At 47.9% G+C, this 14,977-nt stretch overlaps 1 protein-coding gene across 5 annotated transcripts in view; it reads left to right on the forward strand.

Moving 5' to 3' along the window:
* lama2 (laminin, alpha 2) overlaps nt 1-14,977 on the forward strand; it is a 607,521-nt gene that overhangs the window by 146,481 nt on the left and 446,063 nt on the right. For all 5 annotated transcript variants that reach the window (XM_038799795.1, XM_038799796.1, XM_038799798.1 and 2 more), the window contains exon 3: nt 1,896-2,008. In XM_038799795.1, coding sequence (XP_038655723.1) covers nt 1,896-2,008 — 113 coding nt within the window. The remainder of the gene's footprint in view (nt 1-1,895; nt 2,009-14,977) is intronic.

The following is a 14,977-nucleotide window of genomic DNA, read 5'->3' on the forward strand; positions in this document are numbered from 1 at the left end:
GCCGCATTGCTCACAGCAGAAGAAATGACCAAGGTGATGGTTGTAGAACTTGAAAAACAGTTTATAAAACACATGGAAGCGACGAAGAAGGAGATGGGGGCTAATTGAAAGTGTCGGTGGAAGAGGCGATTGCCCCGGTGAGGGCAGCGGTATCAAGCGGGAGCAGGGTGAGACATTGAAGGAAGTGGAAGAGGTATTATCGCAACACAGTGATCAACTCACCTCGATGGGGAAGGAACTGCGGAGGGTGATAGAGACCAACAAGTGTCTGCGAGCCAAAATGGAAGACCTGGTGAACAGATCCAGGCAACAGAATCTGAGGATTGTGGGTCTGCCCGAAGGAGTGGAAGGCCTGAGGCCGATGGAATATTTTGCCACGATGTTGGCGAAGCTATTAGGGGAGTGGGATGATCCCTCCTGATAGGAACTGGATGGGCTCATCGGTCGTGGAGGCCTGTACGAAAGGCGAGTGAGCCGTCAAGAGTAGTAACTCTGTGTTTCCGTAGGTATAGCGTGAAGGAGAAAGTCCTGTGCTGGGCAAAGCAGAAGCGATTAATGCAGTGGCTGTAGCTGGTATACACATATACCAGGACTTTACGGTGGAGCTGGTGAGGAGACGGGCTTTATTCAGCCGGGTGAAGAAGGCACTGTACATCAGCAAGGTGCAGTGCGGCATAGTATATCCAGCTAAGTTGAGGGTGACCTACAAATCCAAGGACTTTTATTTTGGGACGGCGGAAGCAGTGGAGGAGTTCGCAAAGGCAGAAGGACTGTGGCAGAATTGAGAAATGGTCATGTACCGATGTAGCCTCATGTAACGTTATTATTTTCACTGCGTGTTGGTGTATGTACGAAATGAGTCGACGCTGTATATATTTGGACAAGGGAAGAGATGGGACTTTCATTTGCAATGATGGTTCTTTGAGGCTTGGGTGTGTATGCTGGGGTTGTGTGCTGAAGGGGATTTCTTGGTTTTCCTGGGACCGGGCAAGGGGGAAGGAGACCCGGGTGGGGGCCTCCACTCTGGCCGGTTTAAGCCGGCCAATGAACGGGAGTGAGGTGGGGGGGAGGGGATGCTGCCATCGGAGCCGGGGTAGAACAGGTTTCGGTGAATCTAGCCGGGGTGAAAAGTTAGGGGAAGGAACCGAGGTTGGGGGGAGGAGTTTACAAGAGGAAGTGGAGGGGAGGAGTCTGGGAGGGGTAGTGGGGGAGGGGGTGGTGTCTACAATTCATGGGTGTCATTCACGGTATTCTTTCTGGGATTGGATGGCATTGAATATTAGGGGGGCAGTTGGGGGTGGACCGTATATGTCAATGGTGACCATAGGCGATTCCTGATTCCTTTTTCTTTTTTCCTTTTTTCCCACCTTGGGAGGGTTTGTTTTATTTGATGCTTATATTGTCATTCAGCCGTTGTTTGGGGGTTGGTGGGAGGATGGGATCGTTGTTGTTGATAAGGGGATTGATATTGTATTCTTTATTGTTTACTATTTGTTGGTGGGGTGTAAATTCTGAAGAAAATGTGAAAATGGAGAATAAAAATATATTTTTAAAAAATCTTCTACATTGTAGAAAATTCAACTCTAATTTGTTTAATATTTCCTTAATCCTTGGAGTCCAGGTATCATTTTGGGAAATATAAGCAGCACTCCCTCCAAGGGCAATATGTTGGTAACATCTGGTTCTATTGCAGGTGTGCCTGGAGCAGGGTTTATTTGGTTGTAGCATAATTTCTACTTATTAGATACAAATTCCAGAATTTCTTTGACCTTTGATTAATTTCTGCACCTGTTCATGACGTTTTAATAATCTTTACAAGGCCATATATAAAATAAGTCGTTTTTTAAACTGATATTTTATACTATTTTTGAGTTTCATCCCATTTTCCTTTACAGAACGACATTCAATAACAAATGCGATTGATGGCACAAACAGATGGTGGCAAAGCCCCAGCATTCAAAATGGAATGATATACCATTATGTGAACATCACTCTAGACTTAAAACAGGTAATTGACATGATAGCGTGATAACCTTCGGCTGCTTGTCATTTCAGTTCGCTATCTTGCTCTCTTCGTATTTCTGTCCTTGGCCTGCAACAATGTTCTGGTGCAGCTGGAGGTGCTCTGGTGCTTGACTGGTAGGAATAAGTGTACTATAGAATGTATGGTTCATGACTAGTTAAAGTTTTACTGTTCAACAATTATGTGGGTTAGATAACCATAAGAATATTATCAAAAACTACTATTGTAAATTACCTAAGAGCTACTGCAAATTGTGACTATCCACTACGAAGACTACCCCTAGACTCCCCAAGGTAACCCACCCCCACACTTCTTGCTATTGTTTCCACTTAGGCAAAAGCAGCAAGCAAAACACTGTCACGTGGTTGTTCTCTACTGCCACCTATTGGTTGGAGGTCTTGTCTGTCACGAAAACATGGTTGCTTATGCATGTCATCACAGAGGAACAGCATGTCATCTTATCATGAGGCAATTTCCAGCCTTCTGGACTCAACATTGAGTTCAGCAACGTCAGATTGTGAATGCTTGTCCTTCACTTTGACTCTTCTTTTGCCAAGTGCCAGTGTGTATCTTTTTTTTAAACTTCAGACTAGGCTAACATTTATTTGGCTGTCAACACCTACTCTGGATCTTTATTTCTTCACTGCAACCATTACCATTCCCTTTGCCTTTTGTTCCATGGAATCCTTGTTCTTTAATCTTCCCCCATCCTCTAACCTAACTGCGACCTTCCCTTCTGTTCCACCCTATCCTAACACCCCTTTTTAAACTAAATAAAAACATCCCTATACCTCTTCAGCTCTGAAGAAGTCACATTGGACTGGGAATGTTAACTCTGTTTCTCTCTCCACAGATGCTATCAGACCTGCTGAGTTTTTACAACACTTCCTGTTTTTATCTGATTTCCAGCATCCACAGTTTTTTAACTAACATGATCATCAATTATATGCGGTATTTATATTTGAAAGCCAAGATAAAGGGTAGATTATACAGACTAATTTGTAATTAATACAAAGCACAGTACAGCAGATGTTGGAAATTTGAAAAAAAAACAAAGTTTTGTCAATATTCTGATAGGTCTGCAGGCTCTTTGGAGAGAAAAATAAAGTTAATGGGTGAATTTGGCAGACACAGCTGGAAAGCCGGGGAAACCCTATTGCAGCCTTTTTCATAAGCTTTGATTCAATTCAATGGCCATCCGCTAGTTAAATGGCTGGTTGTCGGAGCTCTTAGTCGAATTCCACCTCTAGGAGCTGTTGTCCTAGTGAAATGCCAGTGGCTCTTCAGTCTCAGATCCATAGCCGGGAGCGCTGGCCACTAATGGGACCTGGACAATGTCCAGATTTAGGCTGACAAGTGGCAAGTAACATTCGCGGCACACAAGTGCCAGGCGATCATTATCTCCAACAAGAGAGAACAGGGGCTGGTTGAGCACACTGGGCTAAAACCCAAGGCAGGCCAGAGCACGGTCCAATTCCCATACCAGCCTCCCTGAACAGGCGGTGGAATGTGGCGACTAGGGGCTTTTCACAGTAACTTAATTTGAAGCCTACTTGTGACAATAAGCGATTTTCATTTTCATTTCAATCTAACCTTCACCCCTTGACATTCACATTGCATTACCATTGCTGAATCCTTCACTCTCAACATCCTGGGAATTATCAGTGATCAAAAACTGAGCTGGGCTAGCCATATAAATACAAGAGCAGGTGACAAACTGGGATTTCTGTGGAGAGTAATTTATTTCAGGGCTCCCCAAAACCTGTCCACCATCCATAAGGCACAAATCAGGTGGCACAGTGGTGCAGTGGTTAGCACTGCTGCCTCACCTTGACCCCAAACTGACCTTACAATCACATTCACTTAATCATGAAAACTTCTTACTTCTAAGTCCTTAACAACACCCAATTTTGCCCCCCCCTCAGCTCATTTGCTGGTGCAGCCTTCAATTGTGACCTTGGATTTGACAATAATTCCAATGCTTTCCTGGCTTTGTATGTTCCACCTTCTATAAGTATATGCTCATCCAAAACTCTGCTGCCTGCATCTTAATTTGCTCCAAGTCCCAGTCACCTCATTTCCCCTGTGCTTGGTGTCCTACATTAGTTTCCAATTCAGGCAGCACGGTAGCATTGTGGATAGCGCAATCGCTTCACAGCTCCAGGGTCCCAGGTTCGATTCCGGCTCGGGTCACTGTCTGTGCGGAGTCTGCACATCCTCCCCGTGTGTGCGTGGGTTTCCTCCGGGTGCTTCGGTTTCCTCCCACAGTCCAAAGATGTGCAAGTTAGGTGGATTGGCCATGATAAATTGCCCTTAGTGTCCAAAATTGCCCTTAGTGTTGGGTGGGGTTACTGGGTTGTGGGGATAGGGTGGCGTTGTTGACCTTGGGTAGGGTGCTCTTTCCAAGAGCAGGTGCAGACTCGGTGGGCTGAATGGCCTCCTTCTGCACTGTAATTTCTATGATAACAGCACCTCAATTTAAAAATCCAAATCCATGTTTTCCCGCTCTCTAATTCTGTACCTACTGCAGCCATGTAAGCTTTTGCACTCCCTCACGGCCTCTCCATCTCTCTTCCTCTTTTCTTTTAAGATGCCCCTTAAAACTGGCCAACTCTGGTCACATGACCTAATATCTTTTTTGCTCAGTGATGCGACCATCAATTCACTCGAAGACTTGTGTCGAAGTCAACAGTGGTTTTAATCAACTTACAACTTTGCCTGCCTGCAACTGGTACAACACTGAAGGCAGTCCCTCTACTTCCTCTAAAGGATGGAGCCATGGGCGGAGCCCGTACATGCTCCAACATCTCCCCCCGTGGGTGAAGCCACACAATGGCCCATAGATGGAGCCCACAGGTTTAATAACATAGTATAATGTAATACGGTATACTGGTGAATTAACAGTATTTATACATTCACCACACTCGGTGTCAAAAATGCTGTAATTGATGTTGTCCTTATTAAACATTCAGGTACATTTTTAAAATGTTAAATACTCGAAATAAATGCAAGTCATCATATTTCAGCAGTTAGTGATCAATTAGGTGCAAGGAATTCACAATATAGAGAAATTATAGAGTTGCGTAAGCTAAGTTAATTCAGCCTTTCCCTCAATAATAGACTAGGGGTGAGATCCAACTAAAGAAAATCAGAGTCCGTTCTGGGCAGGATTGGGTAGATGACACTGCCAGGGTGCCTGGGTGGCACCAGCAGTGCCAGGGTGCCACCCTGCCCAGAGGCCGACCATCTGGGACATCTGATTGACTGGGAGACCCCCCCCCCCCCCCTCCAAGTGCCATTCCGTCTGGTCCCTGTTTGTGGGGACCAGTGCTAAATGGCGGCTAGCTGGGGTCTCCTTGGTGAGGCTGTTAGATGCCGGGTGACAGGTCTGGCATCAGCATGGTTAAGTGGGCTTTTAAATGCACTTAACTGTGCGAGACTTGCCCATCTAACCACCTAATCAGACCTCGCAAGGTGTAACAACCGTCGGGAATCCGGGGGGACGCGGCTGGTAAATCGAGCCCCAGTTTGATGTTTTTATTCAGTTGTGGTTTGTGCTCATCACTGCCGTCAACCCCAGGTTAGAAAGTGCAATGTCGCATTAAGGTGGGTTAAGCAACTGTAATATCAAGGACACTATTTTCTATCTCACACTAAGCCAACATGAAAATTACTGACATCTGGAAAGCAGGCCCTTTGGTCTTCACATAGCACATTAGCAACACTTAGCCCAGCATGTATCCATGCATTTCCCGGGCTGAGTATGCAGCACAATATGTTCAGGGAATGATTTTACTCTTGTGCCCCATTTTTGGTGACTTGCCATTGGAAGTCAGTCGATTATAGCTTTTAGGTAAGCCTCAAATGGCCAGTTCTCCATCTGAAAACTGGCAGTGACCAAATAAATATATTTAAATGAGAATCCTTTGTCGTTTTTCAGGACCTGACAGCTATTTTCGTGCCAATCAGCACTGCCGCTTCCACAACCTGCCGACAAATAGTGAGCACTGCAGTGTGAGAGGTGTTACTCTTATGTAGATTTCTGCCAACATTTTTCACAATTACCTTGCTGTTAGTTCATTCATCTTCAGCTAAAAAAACAAACACTTGTTTACTGCTGGTTGTAGCTAGACAGCGTCCACAAAGTTTAATGGAATACCAGCAACTTTATTTTTTGGAGGGAAATTGCCATATTTTCTGTTCCCATTCTGCATAGAAAGAGTGAAGCAACAGTAACAGGTGGAAGAATCATGTGGGATTTCAACTGCTGGGCGTCCACAGAGGAGAGCTTGCAGAGTTACAAATCTCAACTTTACAGAGAGATGGTACAGAAGAGACGATGCTTCCCGCAGTTGACTTTTTCAGAACTTCTGGTATGGAATTCCCAGTTGCAGTGTAGGTATTGAGGGGTCGGTTCTCCAGTCCTAGGATGTCAGATCAGGGGTTGTAAAATTAGGAACGATGCCATGAGCACCATTCTAGTGCCAACCCACCCGCCCCTGCTCTAACCTCACCAATGGTGAGCAAGGTGTCAGGAGGCCTGCATGCTGGTGGGGCAACCAAGGCCATGTAGTGAGCACTTAAGGGCTCTTGCTGCCGCCGCGATTTTACATCTGATATGAGAGGCCCAAGCCAACCGTGCAACCTGGCATGTTGCACTGTTCAGGCTGGTTGCCAGTCAAAGGCGAGGGTGTCTCATGTGCTCATCAAAGTTACCCATCCCATTTATTCCCACCCCTGCATTTCCCCACCTCAGTGGCCCTTACCCTCCCACAGAATTACCACCAACTTAGTTCACAGTCTGAGCTCCATCGTCCATACCTTCTTCAAGACTGGCTGCAGCCTCAGCAATGGCCACTGAACCCTTTCATACTGCTGGGACCAGAGAGCTTCTCTGGTCAATCTATTGGAGTTGAGACTTTCCTTCCCTGACTCCAGGAGAACAGGTCAAGTGGAATGCAGGCTCGTTTCTAACTGTTACATTGGGATTGGGGGAGTGGTAAGTAGGGATGCTACCCCTTTAAAATCCAGCCTCAATAATCCTCCACTTTTTTGCCACAAATCACACTTTCATTTGAATAAGTGGCTGATACTGTGTTCTCTAAAATGAACAATTCAATCACGGTCTCAATAGAAACAGTCATCTATGACACATATATAAATGACAAACAGTAGGGGAAACAGCACAGATCCCTGTGGTATGCCAGTGAATACTGGTTTCCAGTCACTAAAGCAGCCTTCTGTCATCACTCTCTGTCTCCTATAGCTAAGCTAATTTTGAATCCACCTTATCAATCCCCTGTATCCCATGTGAATTTGCCTTTATAAGTCTCCCATGTGGGACCTTGTCAAAGACTTTGCTGAAATCCATGTAAAATACATCAACTACATTACACTCATCTACACACCTGGTCACATGCTCAAAAAGGTCAATCAAATTTGTTAGGCATGACCTCCCTCTGACAAAGTCATGCTGACTATTCCTGATCAAACCTTGCTTCTCCAAGGTGGACGACTCGGTAGCACAGTGATTAGCACTGTTGCTTCACATCTCCAGGGTCCCAGGTTCGATTTCTGGCTTGGGCCACAGTCTGCGTGGAGTCTGCACGTTCTCCCTGTGTCTGCATGGGTCTCCTCCGGGTGCTCCGGTTTCCCTCCCACAAGTCCCAAAAGACGCGTTTTTGGGTGAATTGGACATTCTGAATTCATGCTCCGTGTACCCAAACAGGTGCCGGAATGTGGCGACTAGGGGCTTTTCACAGTAACTTCATTGCAGTGTTAATGTAAGCCTGATGTGCCATCAATTAACACAAGACGAGTAGCGAACAAAACTGTGGCTTTATTAAGCTAAACAGAAAGCCTCCTGGACACTGATCCCGAACTGGGGCAGGGCCGGAGGTCAGCCATCATAATACCGAGCCCGAGGGGAGAAGTCACAGGCGGAGCCATCAGGCAGTACATACATGTAGTACAGTAACAGTTTACCACAATACATATAATACACTAACAGTGGTTTACCACATTCACCCCTGTTAAAAAAGAGTCTAGCGGGGATGAAGTGGACTTAAAGGTCAAGTCTGTCGGGGGCTTTGACATTCCGCTGTGATCGCCTCAGTCCCGGCTGTGGCGTGTGCACTGGTGTCGAGAACTGCTCGTCCGGGAGCGTGTTGTCTTCTTCTTCGCCCAGTAGTTGAGTCGGTGGAGGGGGGGTGGTGTAGGGGCGGAGGTGGTGGTGATGGTCGCCAATGGGCCTGCGGGTGCCAAATCATGGAGTAGCCGGGTAGTGGTGGAGGGAGACAGTGTAGGGTTGGGGGTGGTGGTGATGGTCGCTGGGGAACCAGCAGGTGCCAAATCCCAGAGGGAGACTGTGTCCTGCCGCCTTTCTGATGTGCTGCGTAGGCATATTGTGGGTTGGCATGGAGGAGCAGGACCTTCTCGACAAGGGGATCTGATTTATGACTCCTCGCATGCTTCTGGAGGAGGACGGGCCTTGGGACAGTCAGCCAGGATGGGAGCGAGACCCCTGAGGTGGACTGCCCAGGGAAGGCAAACATACGTGCGTGAGGGGTCTCATTGGTGGAAGGAGTGGAGATCATCGGGAAGGACCTCCTGCCAACGGGAGACTGGGAGGCTTCTAGACCGTAGGACCAGAAGGACGGCCTTCCAGACCGTTGCGTTCTCCCTCTCCACCTATCCGTTTCTCCGGGGGTTGTAGCTGGTCGTCCTTCTTGAGGTGATGCCCTTGCTAAGCAGGAACTGACGCAACTCATCGCTCATGAAGGAGGAATCCTGATCATTATGGATGTAGGTGGGAACAAGGTGAAGAGACTGTGCAGGGCCTTGGTGACTGGCAGAGTTCATGTCAGGCATGGGATGGAAAAGGGGAATCGTGAGTACTCGTGAACAACGTTGAGGAAGTACACGTTACGGACAGTGGGGGGGAGGGGCCCTTTGAAGTCGATGCTGAGGCACTCAAAGGGGCGGGAGGCCTTTACCAGGTGTGCTCTGTTTGGCCGAGAGAAGTGCGGTTGGCATTCCGCGCAGACCTGGCAGTTCCTGGTCATGGTCCTGACCTCCTCGATGGAGTAAGGCAGGTTGCAAGCCTTGATAAAATGAAAAAAAACGGGTGACCCCCGGGCGATAGAGGTCATTGTGGAGGGCTCGAAGTCAGTCTACTTGTGCGCTGGCACATGTACTGCGGACTAGGGCATCTGGGGGCTCATTGAGCTTCCCAGGTCGGTACAAGATATTGTAATTGTAGGTGGAGAGTTCGATCCTCCACCTCAGAATCTTGTCATTCTTGATCTTGCCTCGCTGTGTATTATTAAACATGAATGTTAACCACCATTGGTTCAGTGAGGAGAATGAATCGCCTGCCGGCCAGGTAATGCCGCCAATGTCGTACAGCTTCCACAATGGCTTGGGCTTCCTTTTCGACGGAGGAGTGCCGAATTTCGGAAGCATGAAGGATACAGGAGAAGAGAGACACGGGCCTGCCCGCCTGTTTGAGGGTAGCAGCCAGGGCAAAGTCTGACGCATCGCTCTCCACCTGGAACGGAATGGAATCCACAGCGTGCAACGCGCTTTGGCAATATCTGCCTTGATGCGGTTGAAGGCCAGGCAGCCATCAGCCGTCAGGGGAAAAATGTGGATTTAATGAGTGAATGGCCGTTGTCCACATAATTGGGGACCCACTGGGCATAATAAGAGAAGAACCCCAGGTATCTCTTCAGGGTCTTGTGGCAGTGGGGGAGGGGAAGTTCCAGGAGGGGCGCATGCGGTCGGGGTTGGGCCCTAGGACTCCATTTTCCACAATGTAGCCAAGGATGGCTAGGCGGGTTGTGCGGAAAAGGCATTTCTCCATATTGTATGTGAGGTTAAGGAGCTTTATGGAGCTTAGCGGTGTGGAGGAAATGTTGGAGATTAGTGTCATGGTCCTGCTGGTCATGGCCGTAGATGGTGATATTATCTAGGTACGGGAACGTGACCCGCAGCCCGTACTGGTCAACCATTCATTCCATTTCTCGCTGGAAGACCGAGACCCCATTGGTGACGCCGAAGGGAACTCGAAGACAATGTATTGGCGGTCCTCTGGGTGTATAGGGAGCTGGTGGTATGCTGACTTCAAGTCAACTGTGGAGAAGACGATACTGTGAAATCTGATTGACCATGTCAGATATGTGGAGGAGGGGGTACGCAGAGAGCTGCGTGTACCGGCTGATCATCTGTCTGTAGTCGATGACCATCAGGTGCTTCTCCCCAGTCTTGACGACCACCACTTGGGCTCTCCAGGGGCTGGTAGCCTCAATGATTGCCTCTCATAGGAGTCGCTGGACCTCCGACCTGATAAAGGCCTTGTCCCGGCACTGTATTGTCTGCTCCTCGTGGCTTACAGTCTGGGGTGAGGTTAGCGAAGAGCGAGGGTGGGGCGGCCTTAAGGGTCACGAGGCTACAGATGGTGAGGGGGGCAGGGGTCCACCGAATTTTAAGGTAAGGCTGTGGATGTGGCACTGAAAGTTGAGCCCCAGTAATTAGGAGCGCAGAGGTGGGGGAGGACATTGAGCTTAAAGTTAGTGTACTCTACACCCTGTACTGAAAGGGTCGCGACACAGTACCCCTGGATTTCTACGGAATGTGATCTGGAAGCCAGAGAGTTTTTCTGGGTCGTGGGTAAAATTGGGAGGGAGCAACGCCTTACCGTATCTGGGTGGATAAAGCTGTCTGTGCTCCCGGAGTCGAAGAGGCAGGCCATCTCGTGCCCGTTGATCCGGACGGCCATCGTGGATTTCGTGAGATGATGAGGTCGAGACTGGTCGAGTGTAATGAAGACAAACTTCGGAGGGTGGTGGGTGGGCCGGTCGGAGGTAGCGGTGGCCAGCGTATGACCGGGTGAGCAGGTGTTCCGGGAGGCGGCGGAGTGGTTCCAAAATGGAGGCCTCCATGGGTCGCGGGTGGCATCGAAGGTGGCGTCAAAGATGGCGGCCCCCACGGGTTGCACATGGTGGATGACAGCGGAGATGGCGGTGCCCACGGGTCGCACATGATGGGTGGCGCGGCAGATAGGGGAGGGTCCCGACAGGCAGCGCTGCTGGGCCTAGGAACTTTAGGGATAGGTCGGGCCTGGCAGACTTTGGTGAAGTGGCCCTTCCTCTCACACCCGTTGCAAATCACGTTCCGCGCAGGGCAGCGTTGTCTGGGGTGCTTACCCTGGCTTCAAAAGTAGCATTTTGGGCTTCTGGAGTTAGCGGACTGCTGTGTGGCACAGGCTTGCGCCGCACTCGAGTCGGATGATGGCGATGTCCACGACGTCCACGAGGGTGCCGCGTGGTCAGAGGTGTAGGCCTCCATGTTCTGGAAAGCCACTTCGAGTGAGTTTGAAAGCTGTACCCCCTTCTAGCAAGCGCTGGCGGATGTAATTGGATCTATTCCCCGCGACATAGGCGTCCCTGATCAGCAGCTCCGTGTGTTGGACAGCTGATACCGCCTGGCAAGCACAGTTCCACCCGAGTACCCGCAAGGCACGCAGGATTTTGTCTTGTGATCCTCCGGGGTGCTGTTGCCTCATGGCAAGGAGGCGCCTGGCCTACACTTCGTTTACTGCCTTTATGTACTGTCCCTTCAGCAGCATTATCGCCTCCGTATACGAGGGGGCATCTCTCATAAGAAGGAAAACTTGCGGGCTCACCCGTGCGTTGAGTATTTGAAGCTTTTGGAGGTCGGTGACATGGTCGGTGGAGGATCCGAGGTAAGCTTAGAAGCAGCTTAGCCAGTGCTAGAATTTCGGGGCAGCATTGGCTGCTTGTGGGTCCAGCTCCAGGCGATCAGGCTTGAGTGATGAATTTATCTTAAAAGTTTAGCTTATTAAATTGATCTGCCATCACTTAACACAAAACGAGTAGTGAACAAAACTGTGGCTTTAATAAGCTAAACAGAAAGCCTACTGGCCACTGATCCCGAACTGGGACAGGGCCAGAGGTCATCCACCTTTATACCGAGCCTGAGGGGAGGAGTCACAGGCAGAGCCATCAGGCAGTGGTTTACCACAATACATGTAGTACAGTAATAGTTTACCACAATAGATATAATACTCACAGTGGTTTACCACAAAGACTACTTGTGATAATAAAGATTATTTTTTAAAAAGAAGTGGAGATAGATTCTCTCCTTCAGACTTTTCTCCAATAGTTTCCCTGCCACTGACTCACTGCTTTATAGTTCCCTGGCTTATCTTTACAACCTTTCTTAAATAGTGGAACCACATTAGTTATTCTCCAGTCCTCTGGCACCTCTCCGAGGCCAGAGAGGAATTAAAAATTTGAATCCGAGCTCCTACAATCTCCTCCCTCGCTTCCCACAGCATCCTGGGACACAATTCACCCAGACCTGGAGATTTGTCCACCCTTTAAGCCTGCCAACATTTCCAATAACTTGTTACTCCCTATGACAATTTGCTCATTCACTTGGGTGAAGACAGATGTGAAGTACTTGTTCAACATTGTACCATTGTCCTCTGGCTCCACCCACAGATTTCCCTGTTGGCCCCTATTGGGTCCTACTCTTTCCCTGGTTCCCTGGTTATCCTCTTCCCATTGATATAGTTAAAGAACATCTTGGGATTTTTCATACTTTTACCAACCAGAGCTTTCTCTTATCTCCTCTTTGCTCTCCTAATAACTTTCTTTAACTCCACCCTGCACTTTCTGCACTCCACTAATTCCTCCGTTGCTTTGCTCCACTTTTCCTTCATTTGGTGACCACAACGTGATACAATTTAAGTTTGTTATTGTCAAAGAAATGGACAAGTTGAAAAAAAAGGTTGTGGATTGGGGAAGAGCGGATTTTAGTAAAATAAGGCAGGATCTGGCCACAGTAGACAGGAAAGAATTACTTGTGGAGAAATCTACAGAAGAGTAGTGGGGCCCCGCCGTTGGGGACTCGGCCCATCGAGGGCGGAGCATCGGGGGAGGGCCTCGGGTGCGGCATACTCCTCGAATACGCCATTTTTGAGATGGCTGAGCATCGGAAAAACGGCACTTTCCCCGATTCCAACGTAAAAGTGGATTCTCCGGCTGATCGCCGAACGCAATTTCGGCATTGGCGATCAGAGAATCCAGCTCCAAGTGTTTCTCAATCCACTGAATGAAAGATGATTCCTGATCATCCAGAAAAATTAATAAATAGTTTATTATGTAGCCTCTGGGGAAGTAAATATTTTTGTTGCCCTTTCATATAGTTCACAATGTGTATTATTTTAAAAGCAGAGTATATCTTTTTCCAACTGAGTTCTGCAGAAAATAAGTCAAAAAAATACTGAATTGTCACAGATCTCCATTCCCATCTCTATAATTTTAATATAAGGAGAAAGTGGATATGACATCCATTCTTTTAGAATTTAATATATGCAACACATGCTTCACCTTGCATCACTCCAACATTTTTCTCGCCGACTCCATCTTTGCGATGAGTAGCCATGTCCCCGTCATTTTCTTCTCCATATTTCACGACTTCCAGCTTGAACACAGCCGTGAAGGAATGACGTGATGTGACTGCAGATATTTTGGTATGAGGCATTGTGTTTGCTTGGATTTATTCATAAGGCACGTCAACATCTAAAATCGACTCAAAATGTTAAATAAGTCAAAGCAGCGTACAGGAGAAAAAAGTTGGTACTGTAAAATACGGCATTTGGGAGTCAGATTGGGATCCGACTCTCGAGTTTTATAATACAATTTTTGCGTTTATTTCTCCTTTTTTTTAAATTACATTTTTATTCTAAACTCAAACGAAGTTGGGTTACAAAAACCACCCACAAACACAGTCCTTACACAGTTTGTAACATTTATGCCCTTAGAAACCCCCACGCCACCCCATCACAAAGGGGCACGACCCTACTTGGAACCCCACTATCTCTATTAGAGCCTTAAACATCGCTTCCCATGAGACTGATCCTTGAACATGAGGACTCCGCAATATCTCACTCCATACCCCCCACCCTAGCTTGGTCCCCAACTCTTCTTCCCAGCTGCCCTTGATCTTTTCGAGAAGGCCCCCAAATTTATCCATTAATGTTATAATTCTTCCCATACTCTCCAATGGGTCTGCCACCTTTAACAATAAGTCATAGGTGTACAACAACACCCTATACACCTTCCCCCTCTTTTCCCTCGATGCACGGAGTTCAATGACCAAAGGCTTTATCGCCAATTACAATAGGGGTGACAAAGGGCACTCTTGCCACGTTTTCCTGTGCAGCCTAAAGTACTTCGAGCCCAACCCATTCATTCACACACTTGTCATGGGGATGCATAGAGTATATGTACTCACGCCACAAATGTCGGCCCAAACCCAAACTTTGAACAAGTACCGTCACGCAACTCAGTCAAAAGCCTTCTCCTCGTCCATTGACACTATCATCTCCGGCATCCTGCTGCATGATGGGGTCATGACCACATTCAATAGCCTCCTAACGGTGCTCAACAGCTGCTGCTCCTTCATGGACCCTGTCTGATCTTCTGATACCACCTCCAGCACACATCTCTCCAATCGCCTTGCCAGCACCTTGGCCAATCTCTTCACATCCATATTTAGCAACAACATGGGCCAACAGATTCTTATGTTTAGGAATTAAAGAATTCAAGGCCTGTGACAATTGTAGCCAGCAAATCTCCCCTCTCCAGTGTCTCCTTAAACACACTCAGAAGTTGCCGGGCCAATTCCTCCAAAACATTTTGTAAAACTTGTCCGGGAAACCATCTGGCACCGGTGCCTTCCCCCAACCACCTTCTTCATTGCCACCCAGAACATGGCTGCTGAGACCTCCCAATTCTGATTACATTTCACGTAATTCTTTGTGGCCAATCACACCTTATCACTGCGAGTAATCCCAAATAAAATCCCCATTCCGGTCTCTTCCCCTGGGTGCCTCAATCTCCATGGATCAATCCCTCCCATCTG

The sequence above is a fragment of the Scyliorhinus canicula genome, chromosome 6 (assembly GCF_902713615.1).
Source record: "Scyliorhinus canicula chromosome 6, sScyCan1.1, whole genome shotgun sequence".
Taxonomy (NCBI): Eukaryota; Metazoa; Chordata; class Chondrichthyes; order Carcharhiniformes; family Scyliorhinidae; genus Scyliorhinus; species Scyliorhinus canicula.